The sequence below is a fragment of the Cervus elaphus genome, chromosome 23 (assembly GCF_910594005.1).
Source record: "Cervus elaphus chromosome 23, mCerEla1.1, whole genome shotgun sequence".
Lineage (NCBI taxonomy): Eukaryota > Metazoa > Chordata > Mammalia > Artiodactyla > Cervidae > Cervus > Cervus elaphus.
The window spans coordinates 46,689,180-46,708,874 of NC_057837.1; the positions used below are offsets into that span (position 1 = coordinate 46,689,180).

The window sequence follows — 19,695 nt, forward strand, 5'->3', positions numbered from 1 at the left end:
CTGAACTGCCTTTTTAATTGTTGGTGGATTCGGTTTTATTCCAGTGATGAGGTTACAGTCATAGGTCTTAATTTAGCCATACATTTCGTTTTTCTTGAAGATCTTGATTGGTATATCTGAGTCCTAACCAGATTTCAGTTGTACAGTTCAGTGAACAGTGGTTTGGTTTTATTTGTTAATATTCAGTTACCATTATGTGATAGCCAAGGACATCTGGGTAGACATACCATAATACTCAAGTAACTAGGAGAGAATAGTTATAAGACCTATTATGGTTAGTATTCCAACTGTTCACTGTTTCTATGCTCAGATACATGTGAGAGAGAGAGAGAGTGTGTATGTATATACCCAGGTTATATTTGTGTGTATGTATATATACATACAAATTACCTATACACTTGCCATTAGTAAAGCAATATATTTCTCTCTCCTGGATTTTGTTTCCCTATTCAGACCCAATGCATTAAGCATGAACAAGAAAGCAAAATGCATGGTAACTTTGATATTAAGCTACAGAAATAAATTATTCCTTCAGTTCAGTTCAGTTCAGTTGCTCAGTCATGTCCAACTCTTTGCGACCCCATGGACTGCAGCACGCCAGGCCTCCCTGTCCATCACCAACTTCTGGAGTTTATCCAAACTCATGTCCATTGAATCGGTGATGCCATCCAACCATCTCATCTTCTGTCATCCCCTTCTCCTGTCTTCAATCTTTCCCAACATCAGGGTCTTTACAGATGAGTTAGCTCTTCGCATCAGGTGGCCAAAGTATTGGAGTTTCAGCTTCAACATCAGTCCTTCCAGTGAACACTCAGGACTGATCTCCTCTAGGATGGACTGGTTGGATCTCATTGCAGTCCAAGGGACTCTCCAGAGTCTTCTCCAACATCACAGTTCAAAAGCATCAATTCTTTGGTGCTCAGCTTTCTTTATGGTCCAACTCTCATATCTCTACATAATTGCTGGAAAAACCATAGCCTTGACTAGATGGACCTTTGTTGGCAAAGGAATGTCTCTGATTTTTAATATGCTGTCTAGGTTGGTCATAACTTTCCTTCCAAGGAGTAAGCGTCTTTTGATTTCATGGCTGCAGTCACCATTTGCAGTGATTTTGGAGCCCCCCAAAATTAAGTCAGCCACTGTTTCCCTTGTTTCCCCATCTATTTGTCATGAAGTGATTGGATCAGATGCCATGATCTTAGTTTTCTGAATGTTGAGCTTTCACCCAAGTTTTTCACTCTCCTCTTTCACTTTCATCAAGAGGCTCTTTAGTTCTTCACTTTCTGCCATAAGGGTGATGTCTCCTGCATATCTGAGGTTATTGATATTTCTCCTGGCAGTCTTGATTCCAGCTTGTGCTTCATCCAGCCCAGCATTTCTCATGATGTACTCTGCATATAAGTTAAATAAGCAGGGTGACAATATACAAGCTTGACGTATTCCTTTTCTTGTTTGGAACCAGCCTCTTGTTCCATATCCAGGTCTAACTGTTGCTTCCTGACCTGCATGTAGGTTTCTCAAGAGGCAGATCAGGTGGTCTGGTATTCTCATCTCTTTCAGAATTTTCCACAGTTTTTCATGATCCACACGGTCAAGGGCTTTGGCATAGTCAGTAAAGTAGAAATAGATGTTTTTCTGGAACTCCCTTGCTTTTTCTATGATCCAGTGGATGTTGGCAATTTGATCTCTGGTTCCTCTGCCTTTTCTAAATTCATCTTGAACATCTGGAAGTTCACGGTTCATGTACTCTTGAAGCCTGGCTAGGAGAATTTTGAGGATTACTTTGCTAGCGTGTGATGTGAGTGCAGTTGTGTGGTAGTTTGAACATTCTTTGGCGTTGCCTTTCCTTGGGATTGAAATGAAAACTACCTTTTCCAGTCCTGTGGCCACTGCTGAGTTTTCCAAATTTGCTGGCATATTATTTCTTGAAGTTATATAGCAAAAGAAATTTATAAAACATAATTATTTTTCATGTCCACCTATGTTGTGCTATAAAAGGATTATGTTTCATGAACTTTCCCACAGGGTGCATATGTAAGTGACCAAATGAAATAAATGATATCTAAGCACTTCACACTTTGATTAGTTTAACCCTTATAGTGGCTCTCTGAACTGGATCCATTATTGTCTCCATTTTAAAGATGAGAAGACTTTTGTTACAGAGATATCAAGCACCTTTTCCAAGTTCTTATATTTAATAAACTTCAGGGCCAAATTTTGAATCTCTGACCCCAAATGCACCATCCAGAGCCTAGGCTGCATTCTCCCAGGACACGTGTGTCGGGGGCCCTCCTGTTGTGCACACTCATCTTGACCCATGTAGCAGCATGTCTGGAAGGTCACCCTCAGCACAGGAGCCCTGTCAGCTCTCCCAGCTGTGGCTGGCTCCTGGTGACTTTCCCGTGTGCTCTGGAGACCCCGTTGCTCCCACGCTCCCATGTCATTGCCACTCCCATCATGGTCTGTGCTCTTCCTGGGCTCTGTCTGGGAGTGTTATGCTCAAGGCACTTCATTTCCAGCTCCAGGGTGTTTCCATGGAATTTGGGCAGAACTGAGCTGTGCTTCATCATGACAATTTAAGCTCAGAACATGAAAGGAGAACAGTGTTTAAGAAGCTGCCCAGATGTTTTTGTTTTCCATTCCTGTATTAAAAGTAGGTTTCTCATTTCTCTCCAATGTGTATTCTGTGTATCCAGGCTCACAGATGCTTCAAACAGGTGCTTCTGTTTTCCCCATACCCTGTCCTTTAATTATTTTATCCCCATCTTGTTTTTCTTCAACTTTGCTCCTCATTATGCTTCTTCAGTTACGTAAAATTTGTAATGGCATCCTTGATAATCGGATATGGGACGTTTTTTGTTTATACATATGTTCTACAGCATTTTGATTACTCGCATGGACACAGAGCTCTGGGAATGAATATCTCTGTGGAGCTTCTGTGGTTTTGTGGGTCTGGGTGAGGAGCCTGCAGGTCACACCTTAACTCTGGCAAGTGTGACCTCCTGCCTCTGTCATTATTTGTAGGCACGAGGACTGGACTTGTCCCGCGTGCGGACCTGTGTGGTGGTGGCAGAGGAGCGGCCCCGAATAGCACTCACCCAGTCTTTCTCGAAACTGTTCAAAGACCTGGGCCTCCACCCGCGGGCCGTTAGCACCTCGTTTGGCTGTCGAGTGAACCTGGCAATTTGCTTGCAGGTGAGTTTCCTTGATGCCAATAAGTGCTTGGGTCACAGAGTGACTTTTAAAGACAGGCATACAGCGCCAAACTGCTCACCACAGTTCCCTGCTGATGCTAACCCACATTTAGAAGGAATCTTTCAATCAAATGCATGTGGTTGGTGCACACTTGTTTCCTTTTTATTTTAGTTAAAGTCTGCGTTTCTCAGTAACCATTATTCATAACTAGGGTTCACAGGCTTACTCTGTCCTGGGACATTTTAAGTTTTGTAGTAAGAGTTCCTGTTTGTCCAAACCTCTCAAGTCAGGCTCTTTAAAGATGAAATACTAAACAAATGTTTCACTGTGGCAAGAAATCCTGTGCCTTGAAGTACTTAGTCTCTTGTATTGCAGACAGTGATTTCTTTAGGGAGAATTCCAGTACATTAAGCAGGTTCACAAATTTGCTCCTGTGATGACACCATTGAAGTAACACTTAATTGCTGCATTTCTAAGGTAGAGCTGTACATGAGGCTGCCCTCATAAGGTAGCCTTGTATCCTATGTGGCCAAAAATATTTGTTTCCTGTCTCTTCATTAGCCCACTTCTGACCATTGTCACTGTTCTCTCCTGCTCTGAACTCTTGACTTGAGATCTAGTTTATGAAGGAGAGGAAGGTCGTGTGGGAACCTCCCCCAGTGCCCTTCAGGCCGCCTCAGCCAAAATGAGCTGGTCCCAGGCTCAGCTGCAGGCTCTGTTCCTTTGAGAACATAAAAAGGACAGGAACTTCCTTCACAGCAGGTGCTGGAGTGGAGGACAGTTGCCGCAAACCAGCTCCTAAGCTCCCCTCCCTGACACCTATCATGTTCCCTGTGTGTGGCCAGAGGTGCTGCTTTTAGTTCCCCTTGGGCAACCATGGGAAGCTCCTGGTCTGCTGCCTCCTGGCTAGGGCTCTCAGTATTTGAACTTCGGAGACAAAGGACTGACTCTCCCCACATGATCAGTTTGATGAAATAGCTTTAGAAAAATCAGCTACAGGAAGCTTTTCTGATTTTCATTAGATGTTCCTTGACTCTGTCTCCCTTCTCTTTGAATCAGCTCCATTTTTAAACATGTGTAACTACCAGAGTCCTCAGGAGTCCATGGAGCCTTGTTCTGTGATTGAAGTAATCTGAAGGATTGGATTGATTTGCCCAGCTAGTCCTTTAAATGCTGAGATTTTCTTTTCCTCTTCACCTTTATCTGTTCTGCTTGAGAGGAAATGAGAAATGCACTCATTAGATGAATCCAGCTGTAGGATTCTGTAATACTCCTTTCTCCTGCAAGCAGTGGGGAGTGAATCACGAGTCCACAGGAATCTGTGAGAGACATGCCCCTGCCCACAGCGATGTTATTCTTCTCTCTCTCGAAATGCTGGCAGATGAAGGGAGAAGGACATAGAATAGATCCCATATTAACGAATATCATTTAGCACTTGTCCACTTCATACAGGCAACAAAGAATTCTACAACACTTTATTATATAAAATTAAAACTTTGTAGACACTAGAAATAAAGCACTTATGTTATTTACCTCTTTTTTTCATTTATTTCCATCTCCTTAATCCAAAATGTTTTAAGAAGTTTTTATAAGGAAGCAGTAAATTAAGTAGGAAAACTAAAATACACTAAAAATAATAGAATAGGTAGAGGTGACAGAAAATAAGGGTAAGAAGCCAAGAATGAAGTTGACACATAGGTATTTGGCACCTTGTGGCCTGAAATACAAGCTCCATCAGTCTGTGTCCTTACCACCTAGAACTGGACCTACCTGGTGCTTTGTAAATATTTAATAAATATGTGTTGTAAGAATGTTGAATACTTGAAGTTCTGTACTTTTAATTTAAAAAAGAATAATATATTCTTTTATAGAAAACAGTCCCATCAGCATGATGTGGAGGTCAAAGTTGACATTGCCAGACCCAGGTCACAGTGCTCTTTTGGAGTGTTGGCGCGTCTTGAAGGGTTTTTGTACATTTTAAGTTTTTCTACTCGTGTGCTTTACTCTCACCTAATTTTCAGCCCGTTTTTCTTTTTCTGAATGGTTAGTATTAGAAAATAGCTGAAAGTATTAATGAGTCTGGCAGTAGAGATAAATCAGGTAAATTCAAGTGCGTCCTCCTAAGCAATGCAGGCTCTCTCTCCCTGCCATGCCTGCAACCAGGTGTGCATCGGGACTGTGGAGTCTTATGGTTTGGGGAACTTGACCATGTGTGCTATGTGGGACACAGCACACAGCAGGCTATGGGCAGAACCCTGTTACCGCACATGTGGATGTGGTGTCTCTGGCATGCTCCATCCTGGGAGTAGCCTCGTGTCAGCCAGAGTCACATTTTACTTAGAGAAACTCAAGACACAGTTCTGGTCCTCAGGGAACCACATGGACAGTAGACATAGAGATGAATTTTTCAGTAAGCGAGTAAAATATTCTTAGGAAAAATGAAGTAAGAGCATAAAGCGGGGACAGAGGAGGCAGTTTTACAGTTAGGGTAGCCAAGAAGGACGTCTCTGAGTTGACAGTTCTGCAAAGCACCCTGTGACGTGAATGTACAAAAATGTGGGCAAAAGCAGCAACAGGTGCAAGGCAGGGTTGGTCAGTGGAAATGTTTATTTTCTATTAATTTTTGCATAAATCAAAAAATATGTGATTGTGATCCCAGACAAGATTTTCATGACCAAGATAACCATGATGGTGTGATCACTCACCTAGAACCAGACATCCTGGAGTGCAAAGTCAGGTGGGCCTTAGGAAGCATCACTACAAACAAAGCTAGTGGAGGTGATGGAATTCCAGCTGAGCTATTTCAAATCCTAAAAGATTATGCTGTTAAAGTGGAAATTTCAATTTGGAAATTTAAACTCCAAATTTAAATTTGGAAAACTCAGCAATGGCCACAGGACTGGAAAAGGTCAGTTTTCATTTCAATCCCAAAGAAAGGCAACGCCAAAGAATGTTCAGACTACAGCACAACTGCGCTCATATCACACGCTAGCAAAGTAATGCTCAAATTTCTCCAAGCCAGGCTTCAACTGTACATGAACTGTGAACTTCCAGATGTTCAAGATGGACTTAGAAAAGGCAGAGGAACCAGATTTCAAATTACCAATGTCCGTTAGATCATAGAAAAAGCACGAGAGTTCCAGAAAAACATCTATTTCTGTTTTATTGACTACGCCTTTGACTGTGTGGATCACAACAGACTGGAAAATTCTTCAAGAGATGGGAATTCCGGATCACCTTACCTGCCTCCTGAGAAATCTGTATGCAGATCAAGAAGCAGCAGTTAGAACCAGACATCAAACAACAGACTGGTTCCAAATTGGGAAAGGAGTACATCAAGGTTATATATTGTCACCCTGCTTATTTAACTTATATGCAGAGTACATCATGAGAAATGCTGGGCTGGATGAAGCACAAGCTGGAATCAAGACTGCCAGGAGAAATATCAATAACCTCAGATATGCAGATGACACCACCCTTATGGCAGAAAGTGAAGAACTAAAGAGCCTCTTGATGAAAGTGAAAGAGAAGAGTGAAAAAGTTGGCTTAAAACTCAACATTCAAAAAGCTAAGATCATGGCATCTGGTCCCATCACTTCATGGCAAATAGATGGGGAAACAATGAGAGTGAGAGACTTTATTTTCTTGGGCTCCAAAATCACTGTGGATGGTGATTGCAGCCATGAAATTAGAAGGCATTTGCTTCTTGGAAGAAAAGCTATGGCCAACCTAGACAGCATATTAAAAATCAGAGACATTACTTTGCCAACAAAGATCCATCCAGTCAAAGCTATGGTTTTTCCAGTAGTTCATGTATGGATGTGAGAGTTGGACCATAGAGAAAGCTGAGCACCAAAGAATTGATGCTTTTGAACTGTGGTGTTGGAGAAGACTCTTGAGAGTCCCTTGGATAGCAAGATCAAACCAGTCCAACCTAAAGGAAATCATTCCTAAATATTCATTGGAAGGACTGACACCGAAATAACTGCAATACTTTGGTCATCTGATACAAAGAACTGACTCACTGGAAAAGACCCTGATGCTGGGAAAGATTGAAGGTGGGAGGAGAAGGGGATGACAGAGGATGAGATGGTTGGATGTCATCACTGACTCGATGGACATGAGTTTGGATAAGCTCCGAGAGTTGGTGATGGACAGGGAGGCCTGCCATGCTGCAGTCCATAGGGTCGCTAAGAGTCGGGCATGACTAAGCGACTGAACTGAACTGAACTGATCCGAAACAAACAGAGAAGGCATTGCTTGAGGTTGAGGTCTGAGAGCAGAAGCCCCACATCTCTTGTTTCCATTGTATTTCTGCAGGGCCTGACACATAAGAAATGTGTAATAAAGATATTAAATATGCCAAAACTGAATTTTTAAGAATGATTATACAAATAAGGAAAACAATCTGAGAAGTTATGAATTTTTAGAGACTGAATTTTTTACAAAAGAATATTTATTTTAAGAAACAAAAATCGGAAAATACAGACTAGTCAATAAATAACACCCATCTGCCTAGAGAGAATCACCATCAATTCCTTAATGTAAAAACATGAAAAACAGAAATGCTAAGGTATTTCCCAAATTCCAAGCCCTGTCCTAAGTGCTTGAAGGTATTGTGAAAGTGATGCCATTTTTGTTATGGAACCTCAGAATTACCAGTGTGTGTGAAGTCAGTGAGTGTTTTCAGTTGATTGGTTGTTGTTTGAGGGCATGTTTTCTCAGCTGGATGGCCCGCCATGCTTCCTCAGGGCCCTCGACTGGACTGAGTGCTCTGGGAGAGGGCAGGCCTCCATCTCTCGAGGTACGTAGCCAGGGACCTTGTCCAGCCGAGGAATGGAGCCGCATCTGAGCTGTGCTCTCAGAATCACATTTCTAGTGTCCATGGGCCCCCTTCCAGAAGTGTCCCCTGGTCTTGGGGAGGCTGAGTTGTGCAGCCAGCAGGTTGTGGTGACTGCAGAAAGAAATGTTGGTGATGCATGAGATTCTGAGGTACCTGAGTGGGGCGGCACGAGGCCAGACCCACACAGGACTGTGCCCATGCAGAAACCTGGGCTTGATCCAGCTTTCTCGGGATGTTGGGAGAGACAGTCAGCCAGGAAAGCCGCGAAGCAGCCGAGGAGCTGCCCCTAATGGCTTTAGGGTCTTTCCCCTGTGGACTCGGATGCTTTTGGATGGTGGAGGTGGGGACCGGAACCTGGCAGATGAGAGGGAAAGGGGATACAGCGTCTTGGAGGACAGAACTGAGGGGGAGGCAGGGTGCCCACTGTGGGGAGTCCCTTTCGCACCACTGAGGGAGGAACCTGAGGTTTGGTCCATGCTTCATGCGTACTCTGAACTCTTTTCTTCTCCTAATCTTGTAGATGAGCAGGGCTAGACAGCCTGAAGATTCACAGACTCCCAGGGTCACCTTCATTATTGTAGTAAGAAACTTGAAGCTATTTCAGTGAGGAACACTCGACAGATTTGGTCAATTAAATTCATACTCCCCGCTTTCTCAGTAAAGAACAGAAACTAGAGAAAAGTACCATAAAATCAACACCCACTGACCGTATGTATGAAAAGCAGTTCCTCAGGCCAACCTGCCCGTTACCAGTCATCTGTTACCTCCTCTGTTGCTCTGTGGATATGTGAACATCTTTTTAGATTTTTTTTTAGCCTTTAATGGTACAGTGATTGATTTTTAATGATTTCCATATTTGACATTGTTTTTGATCTTCTTTTTACTTTGTTCTCTGCTTTTTGCATTCTCCTCCCCACCCCTCCCTCTTCTTCATCCCACTTTTACTGCTGGGTTGTCTGTTTCTGTGTCTGTGTGTGTCCTCGATGTTCGGTTTCTGTTGGTCTGGTGTCCTCTGCTCCCACCTCCTGCTGCTGTAGCCTCACCGGCTGTGGAAGCTGGCCGAGCAGGTAGGGACTTCCCGCCCGTCCACACCAGTGCCTGCAACCACACAGTTTCATCAGCTCCCAGCAGTGGGCAGATTAGGAGTTGAGTGCGGAGATGGGCTGGGCTTGTGGACCCGTGGGCAGGAGGGCTGACAGCCAGCGTGATGTCATGTCCCAGATCTCTTCAGACGTCTTGCATTTGTGACAAACGCTGTGCTTCCATTTACACGATCTGTGGTGTCTTTGCCAGTTTGGGGTCATCTCTATTTTGCCTCATTTTTGCTTCTAGTGACCTGTTTTCTGATATGTTGGTTTTTAATTGGCCTCTTGTGGTTACGTGCTTTGCATTGCTCAGACCACAAACTGTTCCTCCACTCAGCTCTGGTCTGTGACACAGCCCCCAGAGTAGCCGCAGGTCAGCGAGGGTGCTGTGTCCTCAGGGCAGCGCAGCTCCTCCTCTAGGCTGATTGCATGTGCTTTCTCAGGGGGCGGGGGAGGTTATTGTGTGGTCCAGTGTGGTGTAATGAAGGTATCTTTATTTTTTTCTTTTTCTTATACTGAAGTGTGCCTTTGATACAAGGTTAAGATTCTCTCATGAAGAATTTTAGTGTAGTTCTTCAAATAAATCTGAGAGTCTCATTTTTTGGCAGACTTTTTTTTTAGGTTCTGTCTTTTTCCACTAAAAGTAGTGCATTACTTTCCCAGGAAATGTATGTAGAATTTTTCTTTGTAAGGTGGCTTTAATGCCATTGCTGTTACATGAACAGAGATCATTGTTCAGAAGTCAACTCCATATGTATTTTGAAGAGATTTATGATCTCAAGATAAGATTTCAGGACCCTGTGTTTAAATAAATAGTTCAGACCACAGGGTGCTGCCCAGATGACCAATGATAAACATGCTACCTCTGTGACTTGTTTCTTGGGCAAAAATGGCCTCCCACCCTGGAGGAAAACCAGGGCATAAGTAGAACCAGAATGAACAAGATCCTTGTCTTTTATCTCTTCTTCCTCAGTCTGTCAGCTCATGTCACATGTTCTGCTTCAGTACCTTGAGCTCTGAAAATACACTTTTGGGGATGCATGTGGTGAAAGCCTCTCAGCAAATGATGCTTCACTTCCTCAACAACCTGCTTTTGCCAAACGCTGCCTCTGTAGCTTCAGCCTCTTTATTTGGCGAGATGCCCCTTTCCTTTCTAATTTTCATAAATGACTAACAGTCAGGCTATGTGAAAGTCAGTATTATCTTAGCAAGATATTCTTTCGGAATTAGGTTATCAAGTGAGAGGTGTGGTTTTAGTGCTTTGGGGTTTTGTTCAGTTTCAGACACCAAAGAAACGTTTCCAGCCAGTAGGAAGCACAGACGCAGCTCCTCCCAGGCAAACGGGATTAATCGCATTGTGTCCTTGCTTGCAGGGAACATCGGGGCCTGATCCAACCACCGTCTATGTGGACATGAGAGCTCTGAGACACGACAGGTATTGTGACTTTGTCTCCCAGCACCCGGCGTGCAGCGCTCCTCTGGAAGGAGGAGTGCAGTCATCTGCCCCGAGCACAGGGGCCACGGAGTGAGCTCTCGCAGCACTCCACGTGCGTCACCTCATGTCCCACCTCAGCAGCTCCTGATTCTGAGAACAGCTGCCCCAGAGCCACTGCAGTCAGAGCGGCCTTTTCTCACACTCTGCCAGACTTGACATTTTCTTGAGCACTAGTCAGCCGCTGTTTTGCACCTCATAAAATATCAACACTGCTCACATTTCTTTGCATGTATCGAAAATTTTTGTCAAGGCATTTCCAGGAAAAATTAAACTGTAAATCAAGTTACCTTTCTGTGCAGCTTCCTAATAAGCAGCCTTGGACAAGAACGAAAGGGAGTGTGCTGGTGGATATTTGTGAGTCCACTTCAAAGGGTGGGACAGAAGGTGGGGACAAGATAAAGAATCTGTCGCAGAACTTCAGCTCCCAAAGGGGTCCCTCCTGATGTGCCTGAGGGGGAGAGAATTCTGTCGTTTTTCTACAGACATCCCCAGTGATTGGGTTGTTTCTCTGTGTGGTTGTGGAGATGCCCATGCGTTGCTGTTTCTTTGACATGATAATAGAGTGACTCTGATACAAAGTGTCCTTTTATATGTGGCTGGAGGTGCTTGTGGATGTGTTATGAGGCCCAGATCCTGTGCTCCCTGTCTGCTTGTTCTCAGTGGTGCCTATTGACATATGCATTTGCTCACAGCATGTGAGAGCTAGGGAGAGTTGTGGGTGGGAAACCAGGAGCCCCCGCCAGGCCTGGCCAAGTGTGTTCTTCTTGCCTGCTGAGTTCCCATGTGAGAGAGTATCGGGGGCAAGGCTGCAGAGGGGCCTGGCATGCCATGCAGGCCAGTCACACCCGGGTGGTGTGCCTAACCGCGAGTGGGTTGCCGTGGTGCTGTGTCTGATGAGCATGGTGTGGGAAGTGGTCCTGGTGGCGTGTGGTGGGTGGAGGCCAGCGAGGCAGCTGGGCATCTTGCAGTGGCCAGGACAGGCCTCTGCTGCACAGCAGATGACCAGAATGGCAGTGGTGCTGAGACTAAGAAGCACTTTGTTCCCCTGAACACTTTGTTCCTCTTCACTCTTGGTGGTGCCTCCTGGTCCCCTGGAACCCTCGTTTTAGACCCCGCTGTTCACAGGGACTCCCAGGAGACAGCCTGTCTAGTAGAGAGAACCACTGGCCCCCAAGAGATACCAGCCCCCTGCAGCAGAGGCCTATCCAGACATCTTCAAGATGCAGACCCTTAGCGCTGAAGAGATTAAGTGACCTCTTTCGGGGGCATAACATTTCCAAACATAACTAGTAGGCTTTAAAAAGAAATTTGCTTTACTCCCTACAAAAATTATTTGAAGATAATTTTATGTTGGGTTGGCCCAAAATGGTCATTGGGGTTTTTCCCTAAGATGCTGTTGTCGGCGCCCCGGATACAGAACACTGTCAGCACACTTAATGCAGGGCCGCCTGGTAGACCACACTAGGCTCCATCAGCTCCTCTTGGTGTGAGTGGCGCTCGTCCTCCAGGTCACCAGTGATCACTGGAGTGGCCATTAAGAGACAGGCACACCCCTGCCCCTCCTGACCAGCAGCAGGACATGCCATACTGGCTGTTTTCCATGGCTCTGAAGTGACCAGCTCCTGTCCTGACAGCACCCGTGGGGCAGGAGGTGTGGTTTCCTAATTGTGCCATGTCCTGGGAGTGCTGAGTGACGGTGTGCAGTCAGGAGAGATACTCCCTGTCTGTGGTGCACAGGCGGTGGACAGAGCTGCCCCTCACCCCAGCCTATGCCCTCTTATCTCCCACAAGTTTCCTGGGTTTCTGTGAGCCCCCATCCCGCTCACATGTGCTGCATGCATGGGCATGTCTCTCAGCTCTTCTGGGAGACACAGCTCTGCCTTCTTCTAGGGCTGGTTTTTTCTTTGCTCTTGTGGATATTCTCAAGTGGGTGAAAGACCCACCCCCACCCCCGCCATGTGGCATTTCTGACAAGACAGGACCACCCCTGAGTGGTCCTAGTGCCCCTTCCTGCTTGCCTGGAATCACTGACATAGAGCACTGTTCCATGCTGACCAGAGAAGAAACTCTTTGTCCACCCTGCATGCTTGCCCAGGTCCCTGCCACCACTCAGTAGAGAGGAGGCCACAGGGAAATTCTTAGCAGTAGAGTTTTCTCATTTCAGGTAAGATCCACCTGCCCAGCAGGGACAGGAGACAAGATGAACTCCGAGGGCAGGATGAGGACGGGAGGCCGGCTGCCCTGAAGCAACTAAAGAAACAACATAATCTTATACCTGAAGCAACTAGAGAAAGGACAAACAGAACCCAAAGTTAATACCAGAAAGAAAGCATACAGATCAGAGCAGAAAAAAGTGAAATAGAAACAAAATAGTGGTAAAGATGAATAAAACTAAAAGGATGGTTCATTGACAAGACAAATAAAATTGATAACTTTTAGCCCAGATTTATCAAGGAAAAAAGAGAAATCAAATTGATAAAATTAGAAATGAGGGGGGTTCCCTTTCACTCCATTTTCCTCAAGAAAAAGTTGTCTGTAGATGATTGGTCAGCATCACACTCTGAGAGTAACATGGAGAGAACTGAACCCAGTCATGGGATAAAGTAATACAGCTGAGGAGGGCTCAGTGGGCTGGGCTGTGACTGGCACCAGGGTCCTCCACAGTTCTTGAGTACCTCACCAGCTGATAGTTTTTAGATTGAAGAGCACTTCTTTCCAGAAAGGAGATTGTGCTGTCTGAACTGGCCAGTCATCTCCAATGTGCCTAGCTGGGGCGGTGGATGCTGTGCTGTGGGGTTTGCAGCCCCCTGTGTTTGCAGGGGACAGGCCCGAGAGGTCTTCTGTCACAGGAGTGGCGGCTCTTTGAGGAATGCAGCTTAATCCTCACTCTCCCTTTTCTGCACACACTGTGTTGACCCCATTACATCAATGCAGAGTCATTCCCGACGTTTGTGGGTTGATATGTGGGGCTGCATCTCCATACTCTTGTGGCCTGTGTGGTGGCCCCCGCTGTCTCCTCTCTGCCATTGTCTGCTTTTTCTTGGACTTCTCGACTCTCTTTGCATTGGGTAGTGCTTGTCAACAGAGCTAATGTGCCCGTCTGACTGCTGGGCGTTGACCCAAGTGCTAGATGTAGAGGAGGAAGCCAGGGTCCAGAGCACACAGTAACACCTTCTGTTTTTCTTTGTAGAGTACGCTTAGTGGAAAGAGGCTCTCCTCATAGTTTGCCCCTGATGGAGTCAGGAAAAGTAAGTACAGAAGGAAGGCATGTGCATATACATTTGAACACAAGTCTCAGTTTGGGGGCTTTGGAAAGTTAAGAAGTACATGGAAGACTTTTTTACAAAAAAAAAAGTTTTCTTGAAAAGTGATATATCAAGTCCAAAGAGTTGGACACAACTGAGCAACTGAACTGAATATATCAACTGGTTTTGACCATGAGCACAGAAAGTCAAAGGAAGCCCCCAGGGCCATGGCACCTTCTCTCTTGTTCTGTTCTGCATGGCCTCCACTCCCACGGGTGTCTCCAGGTCTACAGCAGCTTTTCCAGCTGCAGCCCTTCCTTGCATTCCACCCAGAGGAGGAGCAGCAGGAAAAGGAAGAGGCCATACGGCCGCTCCTCAGCCTCTTCACTCATACTTAGCACCTCTGGGCATGGTTACCCCAGCCGAGAAAGGCAGGCTGGCAGTGTCGTCGGTACATTGGGTCCAAATGTCCATGGGCCTGGCCAGCAGGCAGAGCTTGTTTACTGTGGAACTAGACAAAGACTGGTTATCATGACAGCTAGTTGTTCCTGCCATGGTGGTTGTGTCATTTATAGAACTAAAGTGCAAGGAATGTATTTAAATCTGAATGAAGACTCCCCCCCACCCCCCGGCCCCTATTATCAGATCTCTTCTCCACTTAACATAATTCTAGAGGCATGTTGTTTGGGACCTTTTACAGTCTGTGTCTTCATGGCTGATGGTTAGAGTTCTTGGTACTGTTTTCTTTAAGGTGGGATTCAGCACTGCCCGCCCACCCAGCTCAACCTTGTGGGTCATTCATCAGACATGCTCCCATAGCTCTCACCACAGGTGTGTTGCCTTATCTCAGCTGCACAGTTAGTAGCTGAACCAAGAGGGGCTCCATTCTAAATTTCCAGAATCAGCTTTTGATTCTTTACATGGTTCCGGTAGAATTCAGAGCATTTCTGAGCTAAATGTCCATTAAGAAGGAGGTGCTCAGTATCAATGTTGTACTATTGTCAGCCAACAGGAAAAGTGGGCAGTGTGGCAGAGGAGGGGCAGGGCCGCAATACACATGGTGCGGCAGACGCCCTGGCGGGACTGCATTCTCTTCTGGACACCACAAAGCAGCTCCGCTAGTTCTACTTTGCAAGCATCAGGCTTGTTAAATTATATCATTTATCATGTTTTTGTTCAAAGTCTCACTTTTAGGATCATTTTAACACAGGCTCTGTCATTGTAAATAATTACAATGAAATGTCCTCAATTTGCTGTCATTATGTGATGCTGTGGTTTGCAATTTTGATTTAAAGCCATTCACTTTCTAAACCATTTTAATAGGGAAAACAGGCACTTGGCATGAAGCATGTGCCTGTCTGCCCACTGACAAGACTGTTCCTCCCCATATAGATACTTCCAGGGGTGCGGATCATCATTGCCAATCCAGAAACGAAAGGACCCTTGGGAGACTCACACCTGGGCGAGGTGAGGAATGGGGTGTCTGTGAAGGTTCAGGATTATGAAGTGGTGTTTACTTACGAGTATCACATTTCTCTTCAAAACATTTAGCAAAAAGGAAACTTCCTGTGTGTGGGCAGAGTTTCCTTGTTTTTCAGCTCTCCATTTGAGTTCCATGTGCCTGCTTCACAGCAGAGAAGTCTTTCATCAGGAACATGATAGCGAATGTGCAGAGGGAATCTTGCCAAACCCAGAATCATAGCAGCACCAACAACCATGGCAGGCAGACTGGGGACACAACAGGATTTTGTCTGGGTCAGAAAGTCACTTTTACTCCCTTGTGTTGACGATGCAACCTACCCAGTGACTCCCCACCCACCCTGTGCCCTTCACACTGCTGACTGCATGTGGCCACAGGAGACCCTTCCTGGGCTGCTGTCCTGAAACTCGCCCTGCTTGCTGACCATGCGCACCCTTCTGCCCTTCCCGTCCACCTCGCTCCCTGATTAACTTGCTTCCAACACGTCTGCCTCCCCAACCCCATTTTCCTCTCCAAGGCCAGGCCACAGTGACCATGACCTGCCCACAAGGACACTCCTATAGGTGCCACCCACCCTGTGGTCAGCTGCCTGTCCTGGCCCACACAAAACACTGCCACTGATGGCACCCGACTCACACACCAGCCCCGCTGCTCTCTTGGGCACCATGGCACACACGTACGTGTACATGGTGAGGGAGGAAGTGGTGTTGGGGCCTGAATCTCAGCCACCATCACCCCCAGACCCTTCTCCTTCTTGGGCAGTTTATTGGCCCCTCACTCATCTCTCTCCATGTGAAGATCAAAATCGAAATGATGAAATGCTATACAGGCCTTATTTAGGAATTTCCTTTAAATGCACATCTAAGAATGAAAATTGAACATGGTGCCTGCTGCATCTGGCCCCTGCTGTCCTCACAACACATAGCCTCTCAGAGCTGAGTACTGGGCCAAGGGGCGGAGACCACTGCACCCTGGCGTTGTGCTGGGAACCTGTCTGACAGGTTCTCTTCCCCTCACTTGCTGGAGACCCTCATCCCTGGGCTGCTGCCTGGTTTGCCCTGGCAGGTGTGGCTGAGGGCTGCTGGCTGGACCCTTTGTCCCTGATTCAAATACCATTTCCTAAGATACAACATTCAGGCATTTTTATCCTCCATTTTTTGTTGTTACCATGCCTTTCCCTTCTAGAGTTTTTGTGTTGTGTTATTTTATTACAATATATTCCCCAAAGTATACAAACCAAGTGAAGGGGGAAAATAAACCAGAAAGCTTTTTAACATTTTTCCAGCTTGCTTTTTGGAAGCATTTGAATAAATACAAGGAAACTCTTACAACCTCATTCATTTGATATTTATTTCAAAAGCCCTTAGTTCATCTACTTTAATAGGATTCTCCGGAGATGAGGGCTTGGTTGTTTGCTCAACCATGAGTGTGCTGTCATGTTTTCATTTCAGCAAACTTTGCGGTGTCTGTGTCTCTCTGGAAACAAGCTGTCTTGTTTTTGCAGGCCAGGGACAGACGGAATACAATCTGTTGAATTGTAAAAGTAGTTTCTGCCTTGGACATCATGTCAAGTTAACTTATGTAGTACATTTTGCTTCCTTACAGATCTGGGTTCACAGTGCCCACAATGCCAGTGGTTACTTCACTATTTATGGAGATGAATCCCTCCAGTCAGATCACTTCAACTCAAGATTAAGCTTTGGAGACACACAGACAGTCTGGGCACGAACAGGGTACTTGGGATTCCTACGGAGAACTGAACTCACTGATGCAAATGGAGGTGAGAGTTCCCAGTAGGAGGCAGGAAGTCCTCAGACACCAAAAACCTATGTGGGTTTGGGATCCCAGTCCCAGGAGAGTGTGTGTGCTTGCATGCTTGCTGCAGGCAGCCTGGAGACAGCCAAGGGTGAGAGAGCTGGGTTGGGGCGAGAGAGACTAGGGGGCAGGGGCTGGGCGGCGGGGGGGGGGGGGGGGGGGGTCGAGAGAGAGAGCCCAGGGTGAGAGAGCCTGCTCAGATTGTGCACGTCGGCAGCTGAGGACACACGTCCCATGCTCTGTCCTCCTCTGTGAGCTAGGAACACATGTAAAACCAGGGCAGGGGCCGGGGGCTATGTTGTCTCTGACAAGTGCCTGTAAGTGCAGCTCACCGGCTTGTCACCAACTCTGGCGCTGCCAGCCCCACCCAGGATCCCCCGAAGCTGCGTTGTTCTCTTCCGGGCGGGAGGCGCTGGCCTCGAGTGCTCTGGTCCTGCCAGGCGCCCTCAGGGAACAGTAGCTCAGAGGGCTAGCGCTGGATGTGGGTGTGACACAGAACCAACATGTAGGAGCCTGTCTGCTCCTCACGTTGCTGATCCTCGAGTCCTCTCTCCACTCCTTATTTCACTGAAAACAGAGGCAAGACTTGGGTGTTACTCCGGGGCGGGGGGCCTGAGGTTTCTTGTGAGATCTGCCAGCACTGGAGATCAGCGAGGCTTCCAACCCACCTGCCTAGTAGGAGCTGTGCCAGCCAGGCCAGACCAGGAAGAATGCAGGGGAAAAGTATCGAAATATTCTGGTGTTGTATTTTCTTTTATTTTTTAAGATTTAAAAAACAAAACATTTATTTAGGAAGGCTGAAATGATTATATGCTAATTTGAAACAGGTAAGTTGTATAAGAAAATTCCGTATTTTGCATCCTCTGAGAGCTGGATTCCATTTTGTGTGCTTTGTTCTTTGTTCAGACCTTGTAACTTCAGACTGGTGTTAAGCAGGAGCGTGGCTTGCTCCTTTCCATGGGAGCCCAGCCTCTTCACCCTCATAGAGGGCAGGCACGTCTGTGCAGGCTCTGGGATCTCAGCACAGACACATTGTAAGGCTGGCAGCTGGTCCACAGTTTCCTGTTGGCTGTGAAGCCCTCTCAGTTTCTCACTGTAGGCAAAAGCTCAGAAAACACCTTCCCATCACAGGGATCAGGCTGGGGCGTCACTGATCTCGTCGCTGGCTGGCATTGTATTTTCAGTTTGGGGAAGTCATAGAGGGTGCCCCCTGGGATTCCCTGAGGAACTAAGCTTAGCAACACACAGACCTCAGCGCTGGTTCTGCCTGTGGAGTCCGTGGGCTGGGAGGGTGGGAGGCCCCAGCAGCTGTGGTCAGAAGTCAGCAAGTGACTGCCTCCATCTTGTCTGCCTTAGCCTAGAGATGGAGAAGATTTATTTTCTGGTATTTAATGTGTCAGTCACTTCTCATAAACTCACCCTGATGCACTCAGTACCCTAAAGATGAAAGAGATCTCCTTGTTTTCAAGGAAAGATGGACTGCATGTTGTCATTATCCCAAGGTTTACACAATTGACAAGAATAACTTTACCAATTACATGAACTAAGGGAATCTTTGTTTATGAACATTCTTGGAAACTCGGCTTTCTTTCCCACTCAGACATGTAGTGATAAGAGAGTTGAACCCTCGTGTGATGGAACCACAGGGAGCTTGGTGTTGCTTTGGCTGTGCTGGGTCCTCTCATGTGACTCTACTGCATCTCAGACAGTGCTGCCGAGGGATATATGTGGAGGCTGCCCCTTGGGCGAGGGGACCGTGCAGGCATGCGGCCAGTCACATGGCCACACAGCCCCCACCCCCCACCGCCACACCTCTTCGCTGAGCGCCTTGGGCTGCAGTTTCCCTGAGAAAGGAAACCAGACCCTTGCTCAGGGGTCTTTTGTGCCTCTCTTCCATGTTCAAGGGTAGTGCTCGTCTTTATTCGTTATGAGACTCGAGCAGTTTTGCCGTGAAGCTCACATAGTGTCCATTCCCCACACAGAGCGCCATGATGCCCTCTACGTGGTGGGGGCCCTGGACGAGGCCATGGAGCTGCGCGGCATGAGGTATCACCCGATAGACATCGAGACCTCAGTCATCAGAGCCCACAAGAGCGTCACGGAATGGTGAGGAGCAGGCAGGCAGCCCGAGGGCCAGGGTGAACCTGAACCTCTAATGAGCACCCCTGGCGCAGTTGGTGCTCTTCCTGAGGTGATGGACGGAGGGCTAGGGGGTGTTTCCAAGGAGCCAATTTGTTTTTTTGTTATGGAAAATGTGATGTAGGGGAAAACACTGTCCACAGGGAGCCTGAACCCAGCGAGCCCTGTGGGAAGGCCTCAGCTCCAGGAGAGGCCATGCTTGGCAGCGTCATAGGGTCATCAGTGACAGGTCACCCATCCCACCACCCTTGGAGGTGGCCTTGGAGGCCACGCCGTGCCCGCCCTGGCCATTTGGTGGCTGTAACTTGCAAGTGTGCCTGGGAGCAGCAGCACCCACCACTCCTTGGGGCCTTCACGTGACACTTGAGCATGGACAGTGGCTTCAGCACCACTGGCCG

General features: G+C 46.8%; 1 protein-coding gene and 1 non-coding gene across 2 annotated transcripts in view; one reads left to right on the plus strand and one right to left on the minus strand.

The window, feature by feature from the left end:
• DIP2C (disco interacting protein 2 homolog C) overlaps positions 1-19,695 on the plus strand; it is a 297,423-nt gene that overhangs the window by 272,019 nt on the left and 5,709 nt on the right. Inside the window, 6 exon segments of the mRNA XM_043885135.1 lie at positions 3,025-3,195; positions 10,497-10,558; positions 13,809-13,866; positions 15,256-15,330; positions 16,949-17,123; positions 19,141-19,264. Coding sequence (XP_043741070.1) covers positions 3,025-3,195; positions 10,497-10,558; positions 13,809-13,866; positions 15,256-15,330; positions 16,949-17,123; positions 19,141-19,264 — 665 coding nt within the window.
• Positions 18,260-18,328, minus strand: LOC122682303. Its single transcript, XR_006337320.1, has one exon. It is a non-coding gene; the product is annotated as a small nucleolar RNA SNORD31 (small nucleolar RNA).